This window comes from Poecile atricapillus, chromosome 16 (assembly GCF_030490865.1).
Source record: "Poecile atricapillus isolate bPoeAtr1 chromosome 16, bPoeAtr1.hap1, whole genome shotgun sequence".
Classification (NCBI taxonomy): domain Eukaryota; kingdom Metazoa; phylum Chordata; class Aves; order Passeriformes; family Paridae; genus Poecile; species Poecile atricapillus.
The window spans coordinates 4,867,671-4,890,612 of NC_081264.1; the positions used below are offsets into that span (position 1 = coordinate 4,867,671).

Sequence of the window (22,942 nt, forward strand, 5' to 3'; positions counted from 1 at the left end):
CGGAGTGGCCGCGCCGGCAGCGCCGCCCTGTGGCCCGGTGGTGTAAGGGGGGCGGAGCCCGCGCCATTAATAATTAAAATATTAAATATCAAATCAACACTTTAATGGTGTCCGACACCGGGAGTGGAGGGGGGGAGGGGCCATATATTAACTCTGCAATAGCCTCTGCAGGGTCGGGGAGGAGGTGGGGGGGAGGGCACACGCACCACAAAGGCTCTTCGGGGCCAGGGGGCTGTTCCTGACCCTGGGAGTTGGGAACAGCAGGACCAGGGTGGCTCTTCCCGGTCCCAGGAATACGGAACAGCAGGGATGGGAGGGCTGTTCCCCACACCGGGAACGGGGAACAGATCACGAGACACAAACGCGATGTACGGAGTCCTCCAGCCACGGCACAGGGAATCTCCTCCCGCCCCCCGAGTCCGGATTTCCACAGCTGCATTCCCCACGGAGCGCTGGGAGAGGCCGGCGACGTTCCCGCCGCGGAGCACGTTTGGCCTTTGCAAATAAATGCAAATACATTCCTGGAGCGCAGTCATTTGGCAACAGTAGGAGCAAGCAATATGCTTGGAGAACTGATTTCCACGGGCCCACTGCACACTCTTCCTTCTCGGGCAACAACAGGCCATTGGCAGCGTTCTGGAAGAGACAAAACACAGAACCTCAGGGGCAGGGTCCCCTCAGGGGCAGGGTCCCCTCAGGGGTAGGGTCCCCTCAGGGGCAGGGTCCCCTCAGGGGTAGGGTCCCCTCAGGGGCAGGGTCCCCTCAGGGGCAGGGTCCCCTCAGGGGTAGGGTCCCCTCAGGGGCAGGGTCCCGTTGGGAACAGGATCCCCTCAGGAACAGGATTCCCTCAGGGGAAAGATCCCATTGGGAACAGGATTCCCTCAGGAACAGGATTCCTTCAGGGGAAAGATCCCATTGGGAACAGGATCCCCTCAGGAACAGGATCCCCTCAGGAACAGGATTCCTTTGGGAATAGGATCCCATTGGGAACAGGATCACATTGGGAGAAGGATCTCCTCAGGAACAGGATCCCACTGGGAACAGGATCCCCTCAGACTAGCACAGCAATGCCCAACTGAAGGTTTAAAGCCCCTGTGACACAAAAAACGGCCAGAAAGGAACCAATTCTCAGCCCAGGACAGGGGACAAACAATTCCTGATCTTTCCTCAGTGCTTCTGATCTTTTTCTAGCCCAACCATCTGCTTGTACACAAAAACTTGCTCTTAAAGGATCAGTTTTAGTACCAAGAATATTTTATGCTTTAGCAGGGAGGAAGAATATCCAACACATCAACAGTTGTCTCTGGATCAGAAGCCCAAGGCAGCAGCTTTGTTTTCCATCATGTTTTCCTTTGTTTTCTATCCCCTTCCTCAGGTCCATGGCACGTCTTTGGAGGCAGCTGGGGAGCAGCTCAGCTCATCCACACATTCCATGTGTCCCTGCTGCCCGCGGGGACAGGCTGCAATAACCCTCCCAAGCGGCTGAGTTTCATTTTGCAGCTTTAATCCTGTTCCCAGAGCTCAGGAAAAGAATTCCTTACAAATGGTCCCACACAGAAGCATTGTGTGGGAAGATCTGAGGCGACTGTGAAGGATCCCTGGCACCAGGAATGGGCCTGGAACCCCAGCTGATCCACAGAAATCACACAAACCAAGTCCTGGGGCAACCCATGCGGATTTGCCCAAATCCCAAAATTAAGTAAAGAGTCTTACCTGGAAATCATTAAATTTTTTAGTGAGGAGATGATGTGTTCTGAGTCACCTGGAAGAGCCCCAAAAGAGAAGGGTCATCTCTGAGCTAGCATTCCTCAGGGAAGGGAGCAGGCACCAGGCACCCTGGTGTGTCCCAAACCCTCAGGGTGTGCCCAGCTCTTACCTGCAGGTGACCTTTGAGATTGGCCGGTGTTTTATAATCCCCCTTTAAAACCTGTGGAAAAGAGAAGCTGGAGTGACCCTCTGGGGCAGTGGAAACACCTCTGGGTTTCTGCTGCCAGCCATTCCCAGCCTTCCCAGGGAAACAGCTGCAACTTGAGCGCTCTGTCCTGCTCTGGGTCCCTCTCTCCAGGATGGACATGGAGGGGTTGGAGCATGTCCAGGGAAGGGAACAGAGCTGGGGAAGGGGCTGGAGCCCCAGGAGGGGCTGAGGGAGCTGGGAAAGGGGCTCAGCCTGGAGAAAAGGAGGCTCAGGGGGGACCTTCTGGCTCTGCACAACTCCCTGACAGGAAGGGACAGCCAAGGGGGTCAGGCTCTGCTCCCAGGGAACAGGGACAGGAGGAGAGGGAACAGCATCAAACTGTGCCAGGGGAGGGTCAGGCTGGACATCAGGAGGAATTTCCTCATGGATAGGTCATCAGGCCTTGGAACTGCCCAGGGAGGTTTGGAGTCTCCCTGGAGGTGTCCAAGGAAAGTGCTCCATGTGGCACTCAGTGCTCTGGGCTGGTGACAAGGTGAGGATCGGGTATAGGTTGGACTTGATGGTTCTGAGAGGCCTTTTCCAACCTGAATGATCCTGGAACTGTGTGATTCTGATTTCCCTGTGTGACTCTGTTTCCCCCCTGCTCTTTCCTGATCCGGTCCAGGAGCTCCCCTTGCTCTGGAGGGCTCTGTGAGCCCCTGGCCCGTCCCCCCGTGGCAGTGCCACTCACTCTGTGCGTGTTATTGACAACCAGGGGGTCGGGGTGGCCGTAGTTGGGGGGGTTGGCGTAGGGGTCGTAGCCGAGCCTGGCGAGCATGGGGGCGATGTGGGCCATGTCCTGCAGCACATCCCCCGGGATGTGCCCGATCCATTTGGATAACGCCTCCATGTTCACCGGCTTGATCACCTGGTCTGTTGACCTTTCTATCCTGTGGAAAATAAAGGAAAAAAAAAACAACAAAAGACACAGTGGTTGGATTTCACACATGTGCTGGGCTCACACACAGCTCACTGCCTCCTCCACAGAGAACCACAGGATGGGACCTTACATCCCATCCCATCCCACTGCCTGCCATGGGCAGGGACACCTTCCACTATCCCAGGTTGCTCCAAGTCCTGTCCCACCTGGCCTTGGGCACTTCCTTGGAAGGGGTAGCCACAGCTTCTGTCCCTCACAGCCCTGGGGAAGCAAACTCTGGCAGGGGGTTCCACAGCCCCAGAGGCTGGGTCCTCCTGCTTAGAATCATGGAATCAATAAGGTTGGAAAAACCCTCTAAGACCAGTGAGACCAACCAAGCACTGCTAAGGCCACCACTGACCCATGTCCCCAGCTGCCACATCCACACAGCTTTTAAATTCCTTCCAGTGATGGTGACTCTACCACTGTTCTGTTAACTACAGAACATAATATTACAGAATATCATATCTACATGTTTAGTCGAACAAAAGGGTCTCTGTTTATCACATTAACTACACCTTAACTACCCTTTCAGGAAAGGCATTTTCCTTTTTGTCCAACCTGAACCTCCTCTGGCACAACTTGAGGCTGCGTCCTCTTTTCCTACAGGAGGGATCTATCCTGCACTGGGACAGGGGTTTTCACCAGGACACCTCTGCTTATCAGAGGAAAACGGTGTAAGATGTGTGGGCTGTAGCACAGATACACCCGGTGACCCCCTATGAATATTCAAAACCTGATCTGAGCAGCCTGGACCAATTCACTCTGAGCAAACAGGGAAGCAGAGCCGGCTGCATTCCCAGGGCATCCCAGAAAACCGGAGCAGCTGCACATGCCCCATGGCTCCTGTGCCCTCACCACCGGGGCACCAGCAACTGATATGGAGACTTGGATAAATCCCTTACACGGCTGATTAAATTTTGCTAAGCCTGACTTAAGCTTTCACTTAGAAAAGAAACAGCATTAAAAGAGGAAAAGAAAGTGGGAGAAGGTAAACGCCCCCCCTGAACACGGAGAGGCCAGGAGGGAGTGCTGGGTGTGCCTCCACTGAGCAGGTATTGCTTTTATTCTGCAATACCAGCCCCAGACCTGGCAAGAACTGCAGCTCATCATCATTAGCAACACAACTAATCACACCAAGGAGGCATCTGAGGACGGGTGGAGAAAGAGGCATTAAAGAGCTCACGTTTCAGAGCAAGCAGCTCCTTGCAAATTAGAGACTGAAATAATTTCTGCAGTGTCAAGAGAGATTAAACAGTCACCTGCTCCTGAAATCCTTGCTTGACAAGCTGTTCTGTGGAGTACAACATATTGGGAGCATTAAAGCCATTTCTTACTCAGGAACACAAACCCCACTGCAGTACACTGTGCTGTCCTTCCTCCCCCAAAATCAAACACAAACCCCAGAAACTCTGTACCCAGTTTTAGCCTGCTTTGTGTGATGAAAATACCCCTTGAAAAGCTGAGGAAGGGGCCGAGACTCACTTGGAAAGGGAAACCCCACCGGGCTTCCCGATGAGCTCCTCGTGGTGCAGCACTGTGTCGCTCCAGGAGATGTCCAGGAACCTCATGATGTTGTGCATGGACTGCTCGGGGTGCAGCACCAGCTGCTCGTAGTAGACGGGCAGGCAGCGGGCGCGGCCGATCTCCAGGCACTGGGAATACATCACCTCGATGGCCTTGTTCCACTTGGTCAGGCAGTCCCGGTAGCTGTTCAGGTCGAAGCCGGCGATCGTCACCTTGCGCGTGATCATGGAGTGCACCGAGGCGCGCCCGTCCCGCACCATCAGCAGGAACTTGGAGTTGGGGAACAGCCGGGACAGGTACACGGAGGATTTGAGCGTGAAGGGGTCCTTGTTGCACAGGTACCTGGCGGGCTCGCCGTGCTTGGCGATCACTTCCAGGATGAAGGCCTGCATGGCCGCGTCCAGCACCTGGTCCGTCACCCCCGCCTCGTCCAGGCGCATCTTCTCGCGGCCGGACTTGGACCAGGCCTGGCGCATGGCCAGCACGCGGGGGATGATGCGGGTCTCCTCCCCGCAGCGCACCTCGGGGTGGGCGTCCAGCATGGCCCTCATCAGCGTGGTGCCGCTGCGGGGGACGCCGCCGATGAAGATCAGGGGCATGTCCTTGCTGTACCGGTACTCCACGTGGTTGGCGTCCATCATCACCAGCTCCTCGTTCTCGGGCCTCATCAGCCTGTGCCGCCTCTCGCTCAGGACCTGCTGGCACTCCAGGACCTGCTGCCCCAGGTGCAGGGTCACCATCAGGGCCGCCACCGAGCCCACCAGCAGCAGCACCCTGCGCGTGGTGACCCGCATCCTGCTCTCCTGGGCACAGGCTGGGGGCTTCAGCTCTCCGCTAGCGAGTGTCCAACCCCACGGGCATCTGCAAGAGAACAGCACTGTCAGAGCAGCGGGGCCAGTCCTGCTCCCATGGGATGCTGACACCATCCCAGGATTTCATCACCTCCTTCGCTTATCAGCACCTCCCAGGCTTGGTGCCTTACACCCAGCAGGTAATTAAAGTCTGCCTCAGTGCACACCCAAAGAGAGAATTTCTGCGCAGAAACAACAGGTTTACAGCTGGAGCAAAGTTCCAGGAACGTCTTGGAGAGGAGGGGCCCTGTATACTCAGGGATTCCTTAAAGCAAAATCTTTAGAGAGAGCCTGTTCTGTCTCAAATGAAGCCCAGACCCTCGGTGAGGTTATTCCTCCCAAACCCAAGTCAGCGCTCCAGCACTGCTCACCTCTTAGCCACCTGCATCCTCTCTACATTTTGTTTAGTTTAACCCTGCGGTCACAGGGGAGGGGGGAAGCTGAAATGAGAAGAAAACAAAAGCCTCTCATGCCAGCTTTATGGGTCTAAGTCAGGAGAAACCGTTAGAATGAAGCACTGAGAAATTCAGCCATCTGAGAGTGAACAGCCACACGCAGCGTTCACCACCCTGCCCTGCCTCGCAAACTGACCTGACAGACAAATCCGTGAAACTTCATCTGGCACCGAGACTCTTTGGGGTTTTCCACGGCTGGGAAGGACATCCAGCAGGAAGGCTGCAGCCTCTGTGAGTGCCCAGCTCCGCTGCGTGCCCGGAGGGACTCCCGGGAATGCTGGCACCGCTTCCCGCCCCCTCCCCCCGTCCGCCCCAGTTGCGAGTGCAGGTTTTGCAATCCTCCCCTGGGCTCACCCCGGGATTTCCAGTTCTTTGTGATTATGAGGCTGGGGCAGGAGCTGAATGGAGTGGAAGGAACGGGCCGTCCATGGATTCTGTTTGGCTGACAGGCCAAAGAGCTGCTCCAGAAAAGCGTTTTCTCCCCTCCACGAAGGAACACATTGTGCAGCAGCCCATACGAAGCAGGGAGCAGGCAGGAGAGAGCCTGGAGCTGGACAGCTTCCCTGCTCCTGCCCCCTCTGCCAGGCACTCAGGGACTCACTCTGCTCCCCCCTTCCAGCCCCTGACATCCCAGTCCACCCTCCCGGACTGCTCCCATTCACGCTCCAGCTTTTATCCAGTCCTGCCCAGGCAGTGCCTCTCTGCCAGCCCAGGGATGCCCTTCCCCAACCCAGCAACACAGCAACATCACCACCAAAAATATTTTTGTGGCTCTTTACTCCTTGGTCCACCCCAACCAGCTGCTTGGTAACATACCAAAGCTAAACAGCCTCAACTGCATCCCCAGGTATGAGATAAAGTGGGTGGATTTGTTGGGATGTAGATCAGAGGGACACCCAACTGCTCTGGCATTTTTGCAGCACCAAGCAGAGTCAGAGCCATTAACAAGACAAGTGCTGTTCCTTCCAGCTCTCTTCATCTGTTTCAGTCATGTAAATATATTCAAATGTTCACCCCAAAATAATTGCAAATGCCACAAGACCCATTTCAATGGATGGCAGAGGAGCAGGCAGGATTGAGGGCCAACTGGAATAATTAGGGCGATGCAGACCAAGACAGGCTAATTAGCAGCAAAGGCTGCATCATGAAAGAAGGCTGGAGCACAGAAGTGCTCTGTTCTCCAGGAGAAGCAGCTGACAAGGAGCAGTTCCCACCGAGATGCTCCAGCAGCTCTGGCCAAGCTGCGGAGGGAACAAAGGGACTCTCATATTGTGTGCGATGGGAGGGCGGCTGGGGCTGCCAGCTGTGCCAGGGGAGGCTCAGGTCAGACATCAGGAGGAATTTCCTCATGGAAAGAGTGGTCAGGCCTTGGAAGGAGCTGCCCAGAGAGGTGGTGGAGTCCCCATCCCTGGAGGTGTCCATGGAACGCCTGGACACGGCACTCAGTGCTCTGGGCTGGGGACAAGGTGGGGTCTGGGCACAGCTTGGACTTGATGATCTTGGAGGGCTTTCCCAACCTGAATGATCCTGAGATTCTGTGAGCCCCTGGGGACCACCCTGCCTGTCCAGCAGGCAGGGATGCAGCCCCCACTGCTCCCACCCAACACCACCAGTGTAGGGAAGCTCCCATTCCGTGTGGGGAGTGGGAAAGGCAGCTGCCCAGAGGAGCATGGCTTCTCCCCACTGCTGAGCTCTGGACTCTGGCTCTGCCCCTGCACGGCAGCCTCTGGCCCTGGAAAGGCTGGAATGGGACAAACCTCTCCATTGGGATCACCCCAATGTGCTGGGAGGGCTGAACAAAATCCAGAGCGTGTCTGGCCACAGGCCAGGGGCAACCACAAACAGCCCAGCTGGTTCTCAGCTCCTTTGTGCAATTCTCCACTGAGAATTTCCTAAAATTTATGTGCCTCATTAGTCTGTGAGGGAATATGGATGGGTCATTTCCTCACCAGCAGACACTGTGCTGGAATCACAGTGTAATTAAGTGCAGGGCTGTCTGAGCAGAGACAGCCCCTCCAGAGACAACACCCTTTCAGATGCCCAAGCTGGCTCTAAGAGCTTCCCACTCCAGCAGGAATTAGGGAGCTCTCAGAGGCTACTTTGGCACAAGGTGTTAGGGAATGGTGACATGGGAGCAGAAATCAAAGTGCCAGCAGCAATCCAGGGCTGAAGCCCCTGAGTGCAGCTTGGACACAGCAGGACAGGGATGTGACCCAGGGCCAGGGGCTGTGTTCCTGGCCAGTATCAGAGCAAGGCTGGCACCCAGAGCATGGGGGAGGATGGGAACCAGTGGGAAAGAGACAGCAGAGTGACGAGAGGTCCTACAGGCAGCAAGCCTTCCCTATTCCCATGCTGAAGGGACTTGAACATGAACAAGACTGACACTGTCTGCTGCCAGCTTGTGAAAGCAACACAGGATCAACAGGGCACCAGTGGCGGTGTGGACAGATGTGCAACATCATCAGACAGATGTGCAGCATCCCAGGGGAAGCACACATCCAGCTGCTCACTCTTACCTTTCCCCTGTACGGTCATTGTGCTGCTAGTTGAGCTTCATGCTGAACCCGTGGCCACCAAAACACCTGGTGAGGAAGAGAAGGTTTGTTTATTTGTTTATTTAGCACATGCATCTGCTCTCCTCCTCAGCACCTTCCCTTCCCACCCACACCCTCCTCTGAGCCCCAGGGAAGGCATTCCTGGTGGTCCCAGGTCATGGTCAGTGCTGGCAGCTGGACTTGGCACACCTGCCCTGAGACACCAGCACTGCTCACACAGCACAGCCAAGCCAGGACACAGAGAGGGAAGCAGCAGGGCAGCTGCTCTTTTAGGAAATGCAGCCTCCTGGAAGGGAGGGGCCTCAGGGGGACCCAACCAGCCGGGATGTCTAAAGCCCAGGGGATGACAATCCAGCTGGGCACAATTCCAGCACACACCGACTCACACAAGAGCCGTGACCAGAGGAAGCAGCTCCACACTCGCCTGCTGCAAATGCTGAAATCAGGCACGAGTCAGACAACGACCAGAGCCCCCAGATCAGTGACAGTGAAAGGAGATAGAGCCCAGAGGACCTGCAGGCCTGGCAGTGCCTCCCAGATCCAGCCCAAGGAACAAAGCTCTCTCCAGCCTCACCACAGCACCAGGCAGCAGCACTAGCCCCTCACAGCAGGCAAATCCCTCCAGGCTGGGAACCAAACCCCTGGACACCAGGGTTCCCACAAGGACACAGCACCTGCACCCACAAGGACTGCTCCATGCCAGGGAGCCCAGCAGCCTTGGCTGAAGCCATCCTGCAAGCACAGAGCATCCTGGGGACAGTCCAGGACACGGAGCTGCAGCAGAGCACCCCGAGGGGCCAGGACCTGGCGGATCACTGGATGTCACTCTGCTCCCAGGATCACAGCATGGACATGGGACCATCATGGGGTCACTGCTACTGGGACATTCCCAGTCAGCTCCCCGTGGCTGCACAGCGGGTCCTGGCCTCACAGGATGTTCCTGAGAACGTTTCCAGCAGTGACACTAATGGCTATTCCAGCCACCCGAGTCTCCTCTCCTGTCCTCGAGTGTCACCAACCCCTGTGCCTAAGGAGAAACCAGAGGGAAACTCCACCCAGCATGAACTCTGCAAGGGCTTATCCGCAGAGCAGGCGCTTCCCTGCGAGGCTTCCTGCTCAGCCTGGCCTCCATGGGCAGCAGGATTCCAGCTCCAGACCAGGCTGCAGCTTCACAGAGCAGCAGCTGCATCTCTGGACATCCTTCTGCAGTGCCACGAGCACTGAGGTGCAGGGCCAGGGGGGGTGTAACAGCCCACCCGACTCACCCTACTCCGGAAACAGCTCCAGCTCCTGCCCATGCACAGACACACGGACACGCACTTGTTTGTCACTTCCTTCCTGATGCTGTGCGGGCGTCACCACCAGCTGGGCTCCAACAACAGCTCTGACCGAAACCCCGGTCAAAACCCCTGAGTGAAACCCCTGACCTTGGCACCTGCACTGGGAACGGGTAAAAACCACCCCCAGAACAGCCCCTGGGCCAGCACAGCACCCTCAGCAGTGAGGAAACACCCTTTGTTAAAGTGTTACAAACAACCACTAAACCAGTTTCTAGGAGAAGCCCCATACAATCAAAAGCTGCATTTTCCTTTAAACCATTCCCAGAAATGATTGTCATTAAGTACAGCTTCCCCAAAAGACATAGGTGTGGCCTGGAAAATTTGAGCTCAATTTGTTGGTGCTTAATAAAAGGATGAGGATCTGCAGGCGCCCTTGTGGTGGAACAGCAGCAGAAACTGTGGTCAGCAAGAAATGTCCCAACATACCCAACTCACATCTTTACAAATCAGCAATATTTAATTACTGAATTGATAGCCTCCAGTTCATTTACAAAAATAAACACAGCTTGCCTGAGGGCCACTGCTTCATCCCAACCTGAGCTCAGTCCAACGCTGGCGCTGCTGATGGCAGCTCTGCTCCTCCTGGATGTTCCTGCTGGCAACTCGTACAGCACACTTCCAGACATTTCCCAAGTATCTCTCTTAGCAGGACTGGAATGCAGCATGGAGCATGGGGCATGGAGTATGGGGCCAGCCCCAATCTCCACCAGGAGCACACAGAAGCACCACGGGAGTGGCTGTGGTCACCAAGAGCAGTGTCAGCCCTGTTGCACAACCTCCTCATGCTCCTCCACCCCAGCACAGACCGGGATCGATCTCACAGGACAGTGGGAACAGGGCCCAACCCACCCACCCCAGGGCTGGGACAGGGGCTCTGCACCTACCTCTGCTGCAGGTGAGCCATGGCCCTGAGCCTCGGAGAGAAGATATGAAAATGAAGCTGCAGCACTCAAAAAAAAACCCCACAATAAAAAAAGAAGAGCTGCCGTCAGCCACCACACGGTGAGAGCAGGACGGGTTTGGTGATTAAAACTGAAGCTGCACTGCAGGTCATGAACCCAGGGCATTCACTGGAACAGAGGCCAATTCCAGTGAAAACACAACCAATCCCAGCAAAAACACCTGGGTGTTTTTGGAAAATCCCCAAACAGCCCTGTGGTTTATACTTGTACTGCCACATCATCCCAGGGAAAACTAATAGTCAGAAGAGTTCAGGGATGAGTGTTCAAGCAGCCACCTCAGCACCCAAACCACACAGAAGCTGCTCCAGCTGCATTTTAGCACCCAGCATGCTCAGGGTGTAAAGGGGAATTTATTCTCACTGCTGGGTATCTAGAAAAATAAACTAGCAGAACCTGAGGATTAAGACTATGTGTGCCAGCTTCAAACACTTTCTGGCTCAGAAGAGCCTGCAAGGTGAGAGCCCTGAGCCACACTGCCCATTCCAGCTGAGCATCCCTGCATCCCAGAGAAGAGCCAGGGATACAGGCACTGTGTGCCAGCCAGCTTCAACAGGCTCTTCATCAGCAGAGAATCCACAGACATTTCACAGCACAAACAGACTGTTGGTTTATTGCCTCAAAGCTGTTATGATTAGCAAAACATTTTATTATCCTGCTCAATGGTACAGTGTTCCTCAAATAATAAAAATCCCACCAATTTACAGTAAGTCCCCTCTGCCATCCCTCGTTCCAAGTATGGTGATGGCATTTTATCATCTGGAGATGGAAACCTCAGCATCCACCCTGCCATCCTCTCAGGGACACGGCCCTCAGCTCAGAGTGGCAGATTAATTATGGAATGCCCAAGGGAAAGCTGCTGGCAGGACACAGGGATGGAGGCACCCAGCCACTCCCCAGCACCTGGCACCGTGTCCCCACACCGCAGCAAGGCTCTGGCATGTCAGACACGCTTGTGCTGAAATGGGACACGAGCTCTGCACTTCAGAGGGAGCTCCTGGCTTTTAATTAACCCACAGAGCTTCCCCCTTCCTTAATTAATCTGCAGTTGCTGCCTCAGGGGGACAAAGGCAAAGGCAGCACAGGTGCCACTGATGGTGACACTCCCATGTTGGCTCCCCTTGTGCCTGGCCACTGACTCTACTGTCCTGCTGGAGGATGGGGTTCTGAGAAAGCACTGAGCTCTCCCCCAGCTCCTCTCACCCAGGGAAGCTGCAGCTGCCTCTGGATCCATGGAAGTGTCCAAGGCCAGGCTGGATGGAGCTCTGAGCAACCTGGTCTAGTGGAAGGTGTCCCTGCCCAGGGAAGGGGGGTGGAACTAGAAGATCTTTAAGATCCTTTCTAACCCAAACCACTCCATGATTCTCTGATGATTCTATGATCTCCATGCCCCCAACCAGGTCCCTCCAACTCCCACCTCTCATCCAGGGTATGTCCTGGGCATTCCCACAGGGGAAGGGTGAGGGTTGCAGCCCTCATGCTCACTCACCACGCTTGGATGCAAACACAGCTCTTCCCTCACAAAACTGCACAAACATTCCCCGCAGGAATGTGGGTGGTCAGAGCCTGCCATACAACAGGGAGAAAGAGAAGTCAGAGGAACTGCTAGAAAAAACACTAAGTATCTTCAAAAAATATTTTCCCAATCCACACGCCAAACCCTAAGTCTCAACAACCTCCATTCTTGCACGCACAAAGATCAGGATCTGCAAATAAAAAGTTGTTTCTGCAAGACAAACCCCAAAACCTCAAATTTGCTTAAGAAACAAAATCAAAGTGTTTTATTTCCCCATGCAGCAGCAGCAGCAGCCCTGGAGGCAGTGCCTGAAAGCAGGGCAGGGCGGCAAGGACGGCAGTGCCGCTGCTCGCCCCACAGGCAGGGAGGGGAGAGGGGACACTGCTGTGCCTCACCTCCCCATCTTTGTCAGCTCCTCTGCTCGTTCTTGTCCTGTTTCCTGCAGCTCCCTCAGGAATACAGCCCTGAGCACAGACCAGCCCCAGGACCACCAGCAATGCCCAGCCACGCTCGGCAGAACAGATGCCATAACGGCAAGCATTTGGCATCTCCACAACACCAGAAACTTCGGGAAGCACCGGCACCCACTCCAGCAATGTGTGAATCCGTGGCCTCCCAATCCCAGCCCCAGCGAGGACGGGCAATGACCACCCCCAAGCCCTGGCACAGGGGAAGCTCTTGTGAAACCACCGCTGGAAGAAACAGAACCAGGTCCTTCCGAGCCTGCGCCACTGCTGCCTCGGCAGCCAAACCACCCTGCGCGGCACATCCGAGCGCCTTCCTGTCTGCACCAGCCCAGCTGGGAGCCCTGCTCCTCCTCTGCTGCCACTTGCATCTGCAAAAGCTGGCCCACCAAGGCCTGTGCCCATGGCCTGAGTGCCAGCCGGTCACACTGGCCTGCAGCCAGCTGTGCCACAGCTGCCCTGGGGGGTGGCTACTTTCCCACCCCCCTGGCAGCTCAGCCAGTGCCAGCAACAGCCGCTCGCAGCACAGGATCGCTCCCAGCACTGAGCAGGAACAGGAGCACTGGAACAGCTTCCCCTGCCCCAACACAGCAGCCTGTGGCTCCAGAGCCAACGTGCCTGTGGCCATTCCTCCGTGGAGAAGCACCTGGATGCTTCAGCCCCTTCGGAGCTCAGTCTGGGGTCACTGCCTGGGAATGTGCGGTGGGAAGCAGCCGCTTGCTTCACTTCCAAGCGCTCTGCGTTGAGCAACCCCTGCTGCTGCTCCTGTTTGCTGTCCCTGGGAGGGGACAAGGAGCTGCCTGCACCCACACCACGAGGCACCACAGCACGGACCGGGGACTAAAAGGGGGCAAAAAGGCATTGTTCACCTTGAGAGAGGAAATCTTTCAGAGAATTCCTGCAAGAATTCTGGAGGCAGACAGGGCACTAAAGGCTTGGAAAAGAGAGCGAACCAAAGCAGGCAGCCGACACCAGGGCAAGCTTCTCCCGGGTTCTGTGTGCCCGCTGCCCGTGCAATCTGAAGGGAAACGTGCTCAGCCAAGGCATGAGGCTGAGGTTCCTTAAGGCATCACAAATTCATCACAAGGCACATCTGTACGGTGCCAAATAAAACCACCTGCTGGGGGTTTGTTTTCTCTCTCCAAAAATCTTCTTGACAGTCCCTGTGTTTTAACAGCGCTCCTCCATCCCACACATCCCCGAAGGCTCAGCGTACCCGTAATGCAAACTGCCTTTGGAAAAATCTCCTTAAAATAGCGACAGAAATTACTAATGCAGTTTGTAAAACCTACAGGCAGAGGATGGTGGTGGCACGAGCCTGCCCATGCTGGTGAGCCCACCAGTGTCCTGCAGAGACCCCAAGCCCTGCCACTTTCCCCCACAGCGAAGCCCCCAGTGCCAGCTGCTGTGGGCAATGCTGGGGAGGACCCACACAGTGCCCAGTTCAGCTGCTGTCCCCCAAATTCTGGGCTGCCTCTCTCACGTGACTCCGCACAGACCCTGAGTTCCCTTTGGGCTCTGCAGCACAGCTGCTCCTGTGGTGCCACATGCAGCAGCCTCGGGGCACCAGCTGCCACTGGCATGCGATGGCAAACCCCGCTTGTAGGCACCCGTGTTGGCTCTTGACAGCTCCCCACGAGCACCCTGCAGCATTCCCACAAAGCACACGGCAAACCTGGAAAGCCCTTAGCACCAATTATTTGGATCTCCCCACTCACCGTTGCTCGGTGCCTGAGCAGGAGGAGCAGCACGGCTGCACCAAGGGGGGACTCGCCTCCCAAAACCGAGTCCGGGCAGCTGGCGGGGCCTGGCAGAGGGAGGCGTCTGAAGGGGTTTCAAGCTGTGAGATGATTTTTGGACAGAGCCCGAGCATGCAAACAAACACAGCGAGGGACAGAGCAAAGGCCTCTGTGATGCAAACCATCCCCTGCCTGCAAAGGAGAGCAGCCCAGCTCTCACTGCCAGCCCCAGTGCCAGCAACTCCAGCCATGAGACCCAAGGAACATGAGCTGGACAAAGCACGGATGTCACATTTCTGCCATGCAGGCACAGCCGAGTAACAGCACTGCCAGGAGAGTGCCATTGCTCTGGGTGGGCTGCAAGGTGCCAACACAGCTGCTCAGGAGCCTGTCTGCACCCTCTGCCAAGGGACCCACATCTCACAGCCAGCTGACCTTGGTGCTGCCAACACCTCTCGAGCCTCAGCAGAGGCTGATGCTGCCCAAGACCCGCAGAGGCAGCCTCTCACTGGCCACCTGCCCAGGCCACCACGCTCCTGGTATAGGAGGGCAGTCCCAACCCTGGCTCCGGACACCTGGACAGACAGACAGCCCCAGCCCATGGGTGCCTCTGTGTATGGCAGTGCTCAGGTTATGGGGGCATGGCTTGGTGCTGGGCTGTCAGAGGGATGCCATGGGAGCAGGGAGAGAGGACTGTGTGCCAAAGAGCAGAACGGGAGGACAAAGGTACGAGAAGCACCCCGTGCTCAAGACCTTGTCCTGCCTGCTGTGCATCCTGCACTGTGTTCTGTGCACTGTGGCCACCTCAGCACATCCTGCACTGCACCGAGCACCCTGCACCCAGCACCCTGCACCCAGCACCACTCGTGACCCCAGCACCGAGCATCCTGCACTGGGCACCCTGCTCTGAGCATCCTGCATTGGGCACCCAGCACCACTCCGAGCATCCTACGCTGGGCACCCAGCACCGCTCCGAGCGCTCCGCACCGAACAGCCAGCACCGAGCATCCTGGGCTGGGCACCCAGCACCGCTCCGAGCATCCTGCGCTGGGCACCCTGCTCTAAGCATCCTGCGCTGGACGCCCTGCTCCGAGCATCCTGCGCTGGGCACCCTGCTCCGAGCATCCTGCGCTGGGCGTCCAGCACCGCTCCGAGCGCTCCGCACCGAGCACCCAGCACCGAGGACCGCTCTGTGTCCCCAGCACCGTTCCGATCACGCATCACCGACCGGCGCCCCCAGCACCGCGCACCCCCCCGCACTGCGCACCGAGCATCCCCCGCCGCTCCGCGCCACCCACCGAGCCCCGCGCCGCTAGCGGGCAGCTCCCGCCGCGCAGCCCGGCCGCTGCCACCTGCCAGCCTTGGGGACAAACGGCGGGGGCACACGCGGTACCCGGGCCGGGCCGGGCCGCTCCCCTCGGTGCCCCCCGCACTCACCGGGGCCGCCGCCGGCCCGGAGCGGCGCGAGACGCGGCGACGTCACGCGCACGCGGGGCCGGGATCCCCGCCCGCCGCTCCGCTCCGCGCCTGCGCCGCGCGCGCCGCGCACCGGGGGGCACCGGGGACACCGGGGGACATCGAGGGGCACCGGGGGGCACCAGGGAACCGAGCCTGGCACCGAGCCTGTGTCCCTGCCCCAGCCCATGTCCCTGCCCGTGTCCCCGCACGTGTCCGTGTCCGTTCCGGTACCGGCCGTGGCCGCACAGCCTTCCCCGCGAGTTGCCAGGAGCGCTCCGCACCGCTCTGCCCGCGGCCTCACCGTTATCCCCGCTCCCCGCCCCCGTCCCGGTGTTGCCCGTGTGCAGAGCCCGGCAGCGCTGCCGTCACTGCTGTCGCTGTAATTAATCACCGCCGTCGATAATTAGCGGCGTGGGAGAGCGGGGAAATGACACCCGAGGTGCCCCACCGGGAGGCAACGGGATGGGATGGGGGAATGAGGCGGCAGAGTTCCCGGTGGGGAGGGGCAGCATCCCAGGGGAAAAAAGGCAACCCCTTGAAAGTGAATTGGTGTTTGATTGACTGCAACTTCGGCTGTTAATTAGTGGATCCCACTGGCAGGGACCCAGGACCCCTCGCAGCCCCCCGATCCTGCAGGCGTGGGCAGAGCCAGGAGCCCGCCCTGATTCCGCCGCTCCCGGGACACCCTGAGCCCCCAAACTGAGAGAGTCCCCACGGGGGCTGGTGGGGTTGGGCTGCAGGGCCTCTGCCACCCACTTCTCCCACACCGAGGGTCTCCTCTGTCCCAGCACGAGACCAATTCCCTGGCAAAACCCCCCTCCCCATCATGTCCCACCCGGCTCCAGCGCAAGGCTGGCGCATCCCAGGCGAACGGAGCCGCGTTCATGCACCACCGACCCCCGAGCAGTTCTAATCTTCTGGTTTTTTTTTAATTTGCCTCACAAGGTAGAGTACATCCAGGGAATGTGCAATGTACAAGGAAAGTGCTGGGCAGGCGAGCGCGAGGGGAGGCGGGGGTGCCCCACGGGGCCCGGGACTCGTAGCTAGCAGGCGGCACGCTCAGTCGGAGGGCGCGTCAGGGGTGACAAAGGTGCCCTTCTGGTCCCACTGCATGTCCCGGATGCGGCGGATGGACTGGATCTGGGGCTGGAAGGCAGACCACTCATTCCAGTGTCGGAAGTCTCCGGTCTCAAAGAGGTACTGGTAGCCTCTGTAGCCAGGGTACTGGTACCCGACCCAACTGCAGGAAAAGCAAACACAGGGCACCTGAGCGGGGTCGGCCACTGCAGGCAGCAGCCACACAGCTGGCGTGTGCTCAGGGGCCAGCAGGGCCTCCCTGCACTGGGCACCAGCCTCTGGAGGATGGGCCACGTCACCAGAAACAGCCACCCAAAACAGCCATGCCACCAAAACCAGCCATGCCACCAAAACAGCCATGCCACCAAAACAGCCATGCCACCAAAAGCGGCTGGCTGGAGAGGACAGGGAGCCTGGCACGAGGCAGCCACCGCTGCAGCCCAGCTTACGTTCCACTGGGCACCTGCACGCTGCCCACGCGGTCGCAGAAGCCATAAGCCCAGAGGCTGGGCACGTCGTCCTCCTGGATTTCCATCTTGTTGCCCTTGAAGTCAGCAGACTCGTAGAGGGAGATTTTGTGGTCCTCAGCCTCCTGGGGAAGACAGAGGGAGGGTGCTGGGCAGTGTGGCCAAAGCCCTGGAGCTTTGCTGCAGTGAGGCATCCAGCGAGGCTGGGCACAGCCCAGCCCTGGGCAGACCCCAGCAGGGCTCTCTGCTCCCAAGCACTCACCATTTTGATGGGACGCATGGACATGAAGCAGTCGCTCCGGTAGCTGCTGGACCAGGTGTCCCAGCGAGGGTACTCGCCCTTCTCCAGGATGAACATCTCCCCGCGCATGTTGGCCTGCTCGTAGGCCACCCAGCTGGGGAGAGAGGTGGGCAAAGAGCGGGTCAGGTGCCACCCAGCAGTTCCTCTCCTGCTCAGCCTGCTTGCAGGACAGTGGAGGGGTCTCCAAAAAGGCCCCATCACCCTGCTTCCACCTTTATCCCAGCCCAGGTACTGTGGCCTGTGCAGAGCCAGCGCTGATCCATGGGCTCCCAGCTGGAAGCTCGCTGATGTTTGAATGTCCAAGCCTGCAACAGGCACCAGCACTCACAGTGTTCCTCTTCCTTGGCTGGGGAGCAGCAGCACCCCTGCACAGCTGGTGACCCCACAGAGTCAGCTCAGGACTCTGTTGTCCCTCCTGCCTAGGCTGTGTAATCCTGGCATGCCTCACTGCTCCAGCGCCAGCCAGCGCTGGCAGCCATCCCACTGCCGGGTGTGGGGCTCACTCAGCTGCAATGTCACCTCTTCAGCAGAGCCACGAGGTGCTGTGGGGCTGGGAATGTCATGGGTGTGGGGCTTCAGAAGCCCCCGGCACCTCAACAGTCCTGCTTCTTCCACTTCCCCTGCAAAACAGCTCTTCCAGCAGGGAAGATGGCAGCAGGGGTTTTCCTGCTGGCAGGAGAGGTGTTCAGGTACCCCAGGCTGCACAGCCTCAATCTGACTGCTAAAGCTCAGCTTGGTTGTTTTGCTTTCATCTTTCCCTAAGCACATTTTTGGGTGCAGAGTCCCATCGGTGACTCTCAAGAAGCTTCTAAGGACCCCAATGACACCCAAGTTCTCTGTCCTCCCAATTCCACTCTTTCTATATCTAGAGCAGTTTCACAGGTATTACATCTGAGCTCCTTCCAGGCTGCTTCATCCCCAGTTTGTTTCAAGAGCAGTTGGATATTCTGGGTTCCTAATAAAAAAGTCACCTGTGCTGTGTGGTGTCATTCCAGGTCACCCTCCTGGTCCCCCAGGGATGCTGTCAGGACAAGCCATGTCCTGTGCATCCTCCCCACAGCACTTCCAGCCCCCCTGCATTCCTGGGCATGCCGTTTCCAGCCGGGCACAGTGCAGTGGGATGCTCTTTCAACATGGAGATCATCTGTCTGCTCAGTTATCTGCTTTGGGGATCGTTTTTGTCCCTGCCTGTGTCAACTGTTCCCACGGCTTTGAGACCTGCCCAGCCCCCCTGTTGCTGCTCATCTGTCTGGGTGCAGGCATGTGCCTGTCCCTGCCTGTCCCTGCCTGCTCCAGCTTGCTCCAAGGATCCCACTTCATTTCATCTTTACTTCTCTAAAATCTGCAGGTCCCCTGTATTCCATGGACAGCTCCAGGCAGCTGAAATGATGGACACCTTTCCTCAGCCTTTGGCTTTGTCCCTGGTGCCCTTTGCTTTGCATGTGGCCCTGGCATCCTTCCCACCCATCCTGGCCCTCCTGTCCTCCTCGAAGGAGATCCGGGATGGCCGCTCTGCTCCTCTGCCAGCCCTGCTGCGCTCTGCCCAGGCAGTGGGGAAATACCCCTGCACGTCACATTGTGTCCAGGGTGCCCCCCAAGGCCATGTCCCCACCCATCCCCAGGGACACAGCCCCCTCCATGGCTGGGGTCACTTACGGTCCAGAGGTGACAATGACACTGCGCACCCGGTCGAAGCCACGGTCAGCCAGGTTCAGGCACTCGGCAGTGAACTCCATCTGCCTGCCCTGGAAGTTCTCCTGGTCGAAGACAACGATCTGGGGGTGCAAGGAAAGGGTTGGATGAGGACAGGCGTGCTCAGGGAGGGCAGGCTGGTGCTGTGTGACCCTGCATGCCTGAACCCACTGCTCCACCTGTCCCCCTCGGCTCTCCAAGCCTTCACCTGCAGCTTCTTGGATCTGGAGCCTGCCCATGCTGTGCTGGGCTCTGAGCACAGGAAGGTTCCCCCCAACAGCTGTTCCTGCTCCAAGATGGTCTCATCCTGCCCCTGGTTTTGCTGCTGCTGGTGCCCACACTGGTGGGAAGGAGTTGCTTCTCCTGTGCCCTGTCTGCACTCTGGCACAGTGTCACCGGAGCCCTCGCATTACTTGCCCCATGCCAGCCATGCTGCAGTGCCTCATTGGCATGCTGACCTGGCATCACTGTGGCAATTCAGTGCTGGCCCTGTCACCAGTGTCCCCTCCACCTCCCCACAGGCCCCCTGCAGGCAGGGGGTGACAAAGGGAAGCAGGTGGCAGCAGCCAGCCCTGACACCACAACCCAGGGGAGAGCACTTCCAAAGCCTGTGGTCCCCAACAATCCCTTGGTCCTGGCCAAAGGACCTTCAAGCTGTTTGTCCTGCAGCAGGTGCTCAAATCCTGTGCCTGCTGTCACAGGGACAGAGCAGGGATGGCATCACTCACACTTCCACACTCCTTCCCCCTGGGGCAATCTCCTCCTGCCCCAAGGATGCTGCCCCTGTCCCTTAGCCCAGAGCATGTCCCTGTGCGTGGGGAGCCACAGGGCTTACCCTGAAGGCTTCTGGGGAGGGCTCCTCGCCCTTGCTGTTTGCGACAGGAGCAGGGTCGAGGGATGGGGTTGGTGCAGGAGCTGCCTTCTCCTTCTCATCCGCAGCCTGGCCGGGAGCAGCGGGTTTTGTGGTCTCAGACATCGCGGTGGTGGGCTCAAGTCTGTGACAGGGCACCAGCAGCAGGTTAAAGGGAGGCATGGATGTGGCCACCCACAACCCGCCCCAGGAACGGTAACATCTGGATGGAGACACTCAGTGGGGTGGATGGCCAGGGCCAGGAGAGGAGCTGCTGGAAGGTTCTCCAGCAGGCACAGGTGGGGGTCCTGCCTTCACCAGGGGGGATCACAGGAGGTCCTGGAGTCCACACACTCCTTCTGTGGTCAGGAGAGCCCGGAGCATGGTCCCAGCACTGGAGGGGTGCCCAGGGATGGGGTCTGATGCTGTGCCAGGAACGGGGGCCATCCCGCACGGGGTACGCCTGGGAGCCCGGGGGGCACCGAGGCAGCGTGTGAGGGGTGGGAAGGGGACAGCCCTGGTCTGCTGAGGCCCTGCAGCTGGCACCCTGCTGTGGCCCGGCAGGTGAGTGTCACCAGCAGCTCCCCGGGGAGTGGAGGGCGGTGGGATGCTGAGCACAAAGGTGCTCCCGGATGTGACCACCACAGCGGTGGCCACAGCTTAGACCCTGAGTTTCCCTCTCCCCACCTCGGGTCCGGCTGCAGCCCGGTGCCCGGGGACTTCGTCCTCTTACCTGGGCAGCTGCTGCTTCTTGTTGGAGTGAGCGGGCTTGTGTTTCGGGGCGCCGCGAGGCCCCCACTTTATAGCCTGGCAAGGGCAGACCCCCGGGCGGGCGCACAAAGGAACTGCCAGCTCATCAGTGTCTGCGCGGCCGCCCAGTCATCACATCCTGCAAAGCGCTGGGCGAGCTGGAAGCCTCTCCCCGGCCCCGTGCCCAGCCGCTGAACCCAGCACTTTCCTTTGTGCCCGCGGCACAACAGAAGACCTGACCGTGCCACTTTGCAGCGCGCCCGGCACCCGCTGCCCCGCGTGCGGCCGCCCCGCCAGGGCATATATAGCCCTGGCACGGCCCGGCCGGCTCCGGCACCGGCACACGAACAGGAACACCTCCCCTGCCCAGCTCCCCGGGACCGCGGTGACACCGCTCCCGTGCCGCTGCCACCGCCTGCGCCCGCGCTCTGCCCGTTCCTCCCCTCCAAACAGCGAACCTCTCGCTCTGAGCATCACTCCGTGCCCGCAAGCGCCGGCAGCGCTGCCCTGGCCGTGCCAGGAAGCGAGACCTGAGTGTTCTGAAGTGTTGCTGGAGTTAGGTTTTTTCCAAACGATGTGTAATCGAAGCTGACACTTTCCGAATCACCTGAGTGCCTGGAAGCACTGTTTGTTCTCCCTTGGGAACGTCCCTGCTCACTGGCAGGGCTCTTCCTTTGCTTTTTAGCCCATTTTCCCCGTGCTGCAGTCACCCTGAACCACCCCTGGTTCTGCCACCACCACATTCATGGTTTTGGGGCACCAGCTGTGTCTGACTGGCGCAGGAGGGTCAGGGGGTGGCTGGCTGGGAACGCACTGCCACCAGCTCAGCCTCTGGTGCCACATCTCCCCCACCTCATGGCACCTATAGGGAGACTTTCCCCTGAGTCCTTCTGAGCTTCTGATCAGCTCCTCTGCACCTCCACAGCCCTGTCCAACACCCCCAGTTTCCCGCAGCACCCAGCACCGGTGGTGCCTTACCCGGGGGTGTGCAGGCAGAGAGCTGAGAGCCCCGTGTGCTGCCCTCCTCTTTTGTCCCTCCCATGTGTCACCCAGCGGTGGTGGGACCCAGCTGCACCCTCTGGGTTATCGCGCAAAATCCTGAACAAAAGGAATGTATTGATCCCTTCTTTTCCCGAGGTTTTTCAGGAGGTGTGCTGTGCCCGTGACATGGGTGGGTGCAGGGTCTGCTGCCCCGTTACCCTGGGCACTGGCCCAGTCTGGTTCTCAACCTGATGTCGGGCAGTGTTTTATGATTCACGATTTCAATTTGCACTCGTTTCCATGGTTCTTTCCAGATTTCTAAATTAACCTGCCCTCTCCTCCTCCCAGAGCCAGCGTGGGTGTTCTCCCTGTGCTGCCTCCCCTGTGCCTCCTGGGCATTAATCAGCAGGTCTCCCTCACCCCCTGCACCTGACTCTGCTTCCCCTCCCTATCCCTAGCACCTCTGAACGTGGGAATTGGAAAACCAGCTCGAGGGGCCGAGATCTGCTCCTGATGGCTGATGTGCTCTTTACTGAGCACTCAGCATCCCCGTGTGTTTCCCTGAGCCAGTGCTGCGGCTGGGCTGACAGCAGGGATTGATCTTTGGCCATTCCTGAGCTCCCTAGACACAAAATCTCTGCCCTGCCATGGACCCTGTGTCCTGTAAAGCCCCTCACCATCCCTCCCTGACACGGGTGAGCCTGTGGGATGCACAGCTCCAGCAAACAGCTGCCCCAGCAGCAGACGGGCAGAGCTGGCACAGCGTGGCCACCGAGGGCACGGGTACAAGGGTTTGTTCTGCCCTGGTGAGTCCTGCTGCCCACGGATCTCCTGCTGCTGCATCCCTGCTTGCCTTGGAGTGGCACCTTGGGGGCACAGCTCGGGCTCTGATGACAATGTCCCTCTGCCAGGACACAGCGTGGACAGCGAGCGAGTGGTGGTCACTGCGCTGGTGGCCAGCGCAGGCTGGGTTTAGCTCAGGCCACAGTGAGAGGCTGAGGACAAATTGTGCCAGTGCCAAGAGGGCTTTTGCTGGGGTTGCAGGTGGCAGGGACAACCCGTGCAGCCCTGCTGTGCCCTGGGGCAG

At 58.5% G+C, this 22,942-nt stretch overlaps 2 protein-coding genes across 14 annotated transcripts; both read right to left on the reverse strand.

Annotated features, from left to right (window-relative positions):
• Positions 1 to 92: 92 nt before the first annotated feature.
• TPST2 (tyrosylprotein sulfotransferase 2) lies at positions 93 to 15,786 on the reverse strand. 13 transcript variants are annotated; one of them, XM_058851562.1, is made up of 9 exons: positions 15,717 to 15,763; positions 12,050 to 12,126; positions 10,137 to 10,338; positions 8,223 to 8,288; positions 4,359 to 5,261; positions 2,646 to 2,844; positions 1,877 to 1,927; positions 1,714 to 1,762; positions 99 to 636 (listed from the first exon to the last, which is right to left on the reverse strand). In XM_058851562.1, exons 5-8 carry the CDS (start codon positions 5,192 to 5,194, stop codon positions 1,733 to 1,735), a joined length of 1,116 nt encoding a protein of 371 aa, XP_058707545.1. In that variant the 5' UTR covers positions 5,195 to 5,261; positions 8,223 to 8,288; positions 10,137 to 10,338; positions 12,050 to 12,126; positions 15,717 to 15,763; the 3' UTR covers positions 99 to 636; positions 1,714 to 1,732. The 13 variants fall into 13 exon arrangements, with proteins under 13 accessions (XP_058707539.1, XP_058707545.1, XP_058707543.1 ...); XM_058851560.1 differs by lacking the exon at positions 15,717 to 15,763 and adding an exon at positions 14,259 to 14,401; XM_058851556.1 differs by lacking the exons at positions 10,137 to 10,338; positions 15,717 to 15,763 and adding an exon at positions 14,259 to 14,401 and having other exon boundaries at positions 93 to 636.
• A 1,003-nt stretch (positions 15,787 to 16,789) lies between these two features.
• Positions 16,790 to 20,269, reverse strand: CRYBB1 (crystallin beta B1). Its single transcript, XM_058851651.1, has 5 exons — positions 20,110 to 20,269; positions 19,239 to 19,357; positions 17,544 to 17,676; positions 17,264 to 17,406; positions 16,790 to 16,977 (listed from the first exon to the last, which is right to left on the reverse strand). Exons 1-5 carry the CDS (start codon positions 20,248 to 20,250, stop codon positions 16,797 to 16,799), a joined length of 717 nt encoding a protein of 238 aa, XP_058707634.1. The 5' UTR covers positions 20,251 to 20,269; the 3' UTR covers positions 16,790 to 16,796.
• Positions 20,270 to 22,942: the final 2,673 nt, after the last annotated feature.

What these genes read in the sequence shown, in the direction of transcription:
- TPST2 (XM_058851556.1), bottom strand. Translation starts at nt 5,194, where the DNA reads ATGCGGGTCACCACGCGCAGGGTGCTGCTGCTGGTGGGCTCGGTGGCG. An exon ending in GGTGGGGTTTCCCTTTCCAA is followed by an intron (nt 2,845 to 4,358) that starts GTGAGTCTCGGC and finishes TATTTTCCACAG; the next exon opens with GATAGAAAGGTCAACAGACC. An exon ending in ATCTCAAAGGTCACCTGCAG is followed by an intron (nt 1,763 to 1,876) that starts GTAAGAGCTGGG and finishes GGGCTCTTCCAG; the next exon opens with GTGACTCAGAACACATCATC.
- CRYBB1 (XM_058851651.1), bottom strand. Translation starts at nt 20,250, where the DNA reads ATGTCTGAGACCACAAAACCCGCTGCTCCCGGCCAGGCTGCGGATGAG. An exon ending in CCTCCCCAGAAGCCTTCAGG is followed by an intron (nt 19,358 to 20,109) that starts GTAAGCCCTGTG and finishes TTGCACCCCCAG; the next exon opens with ATCGTTGTCTTCGACCAGGA. An exon ending in CCATGCGTCCCATCAAAATG is followed by an intron (nt 17,407 to 17,543) that starts GTGAGTGCTTGG and finishes TGTCTTCCCCAG; the next exon opens with GAGGCTGAGGACCACAAAAT.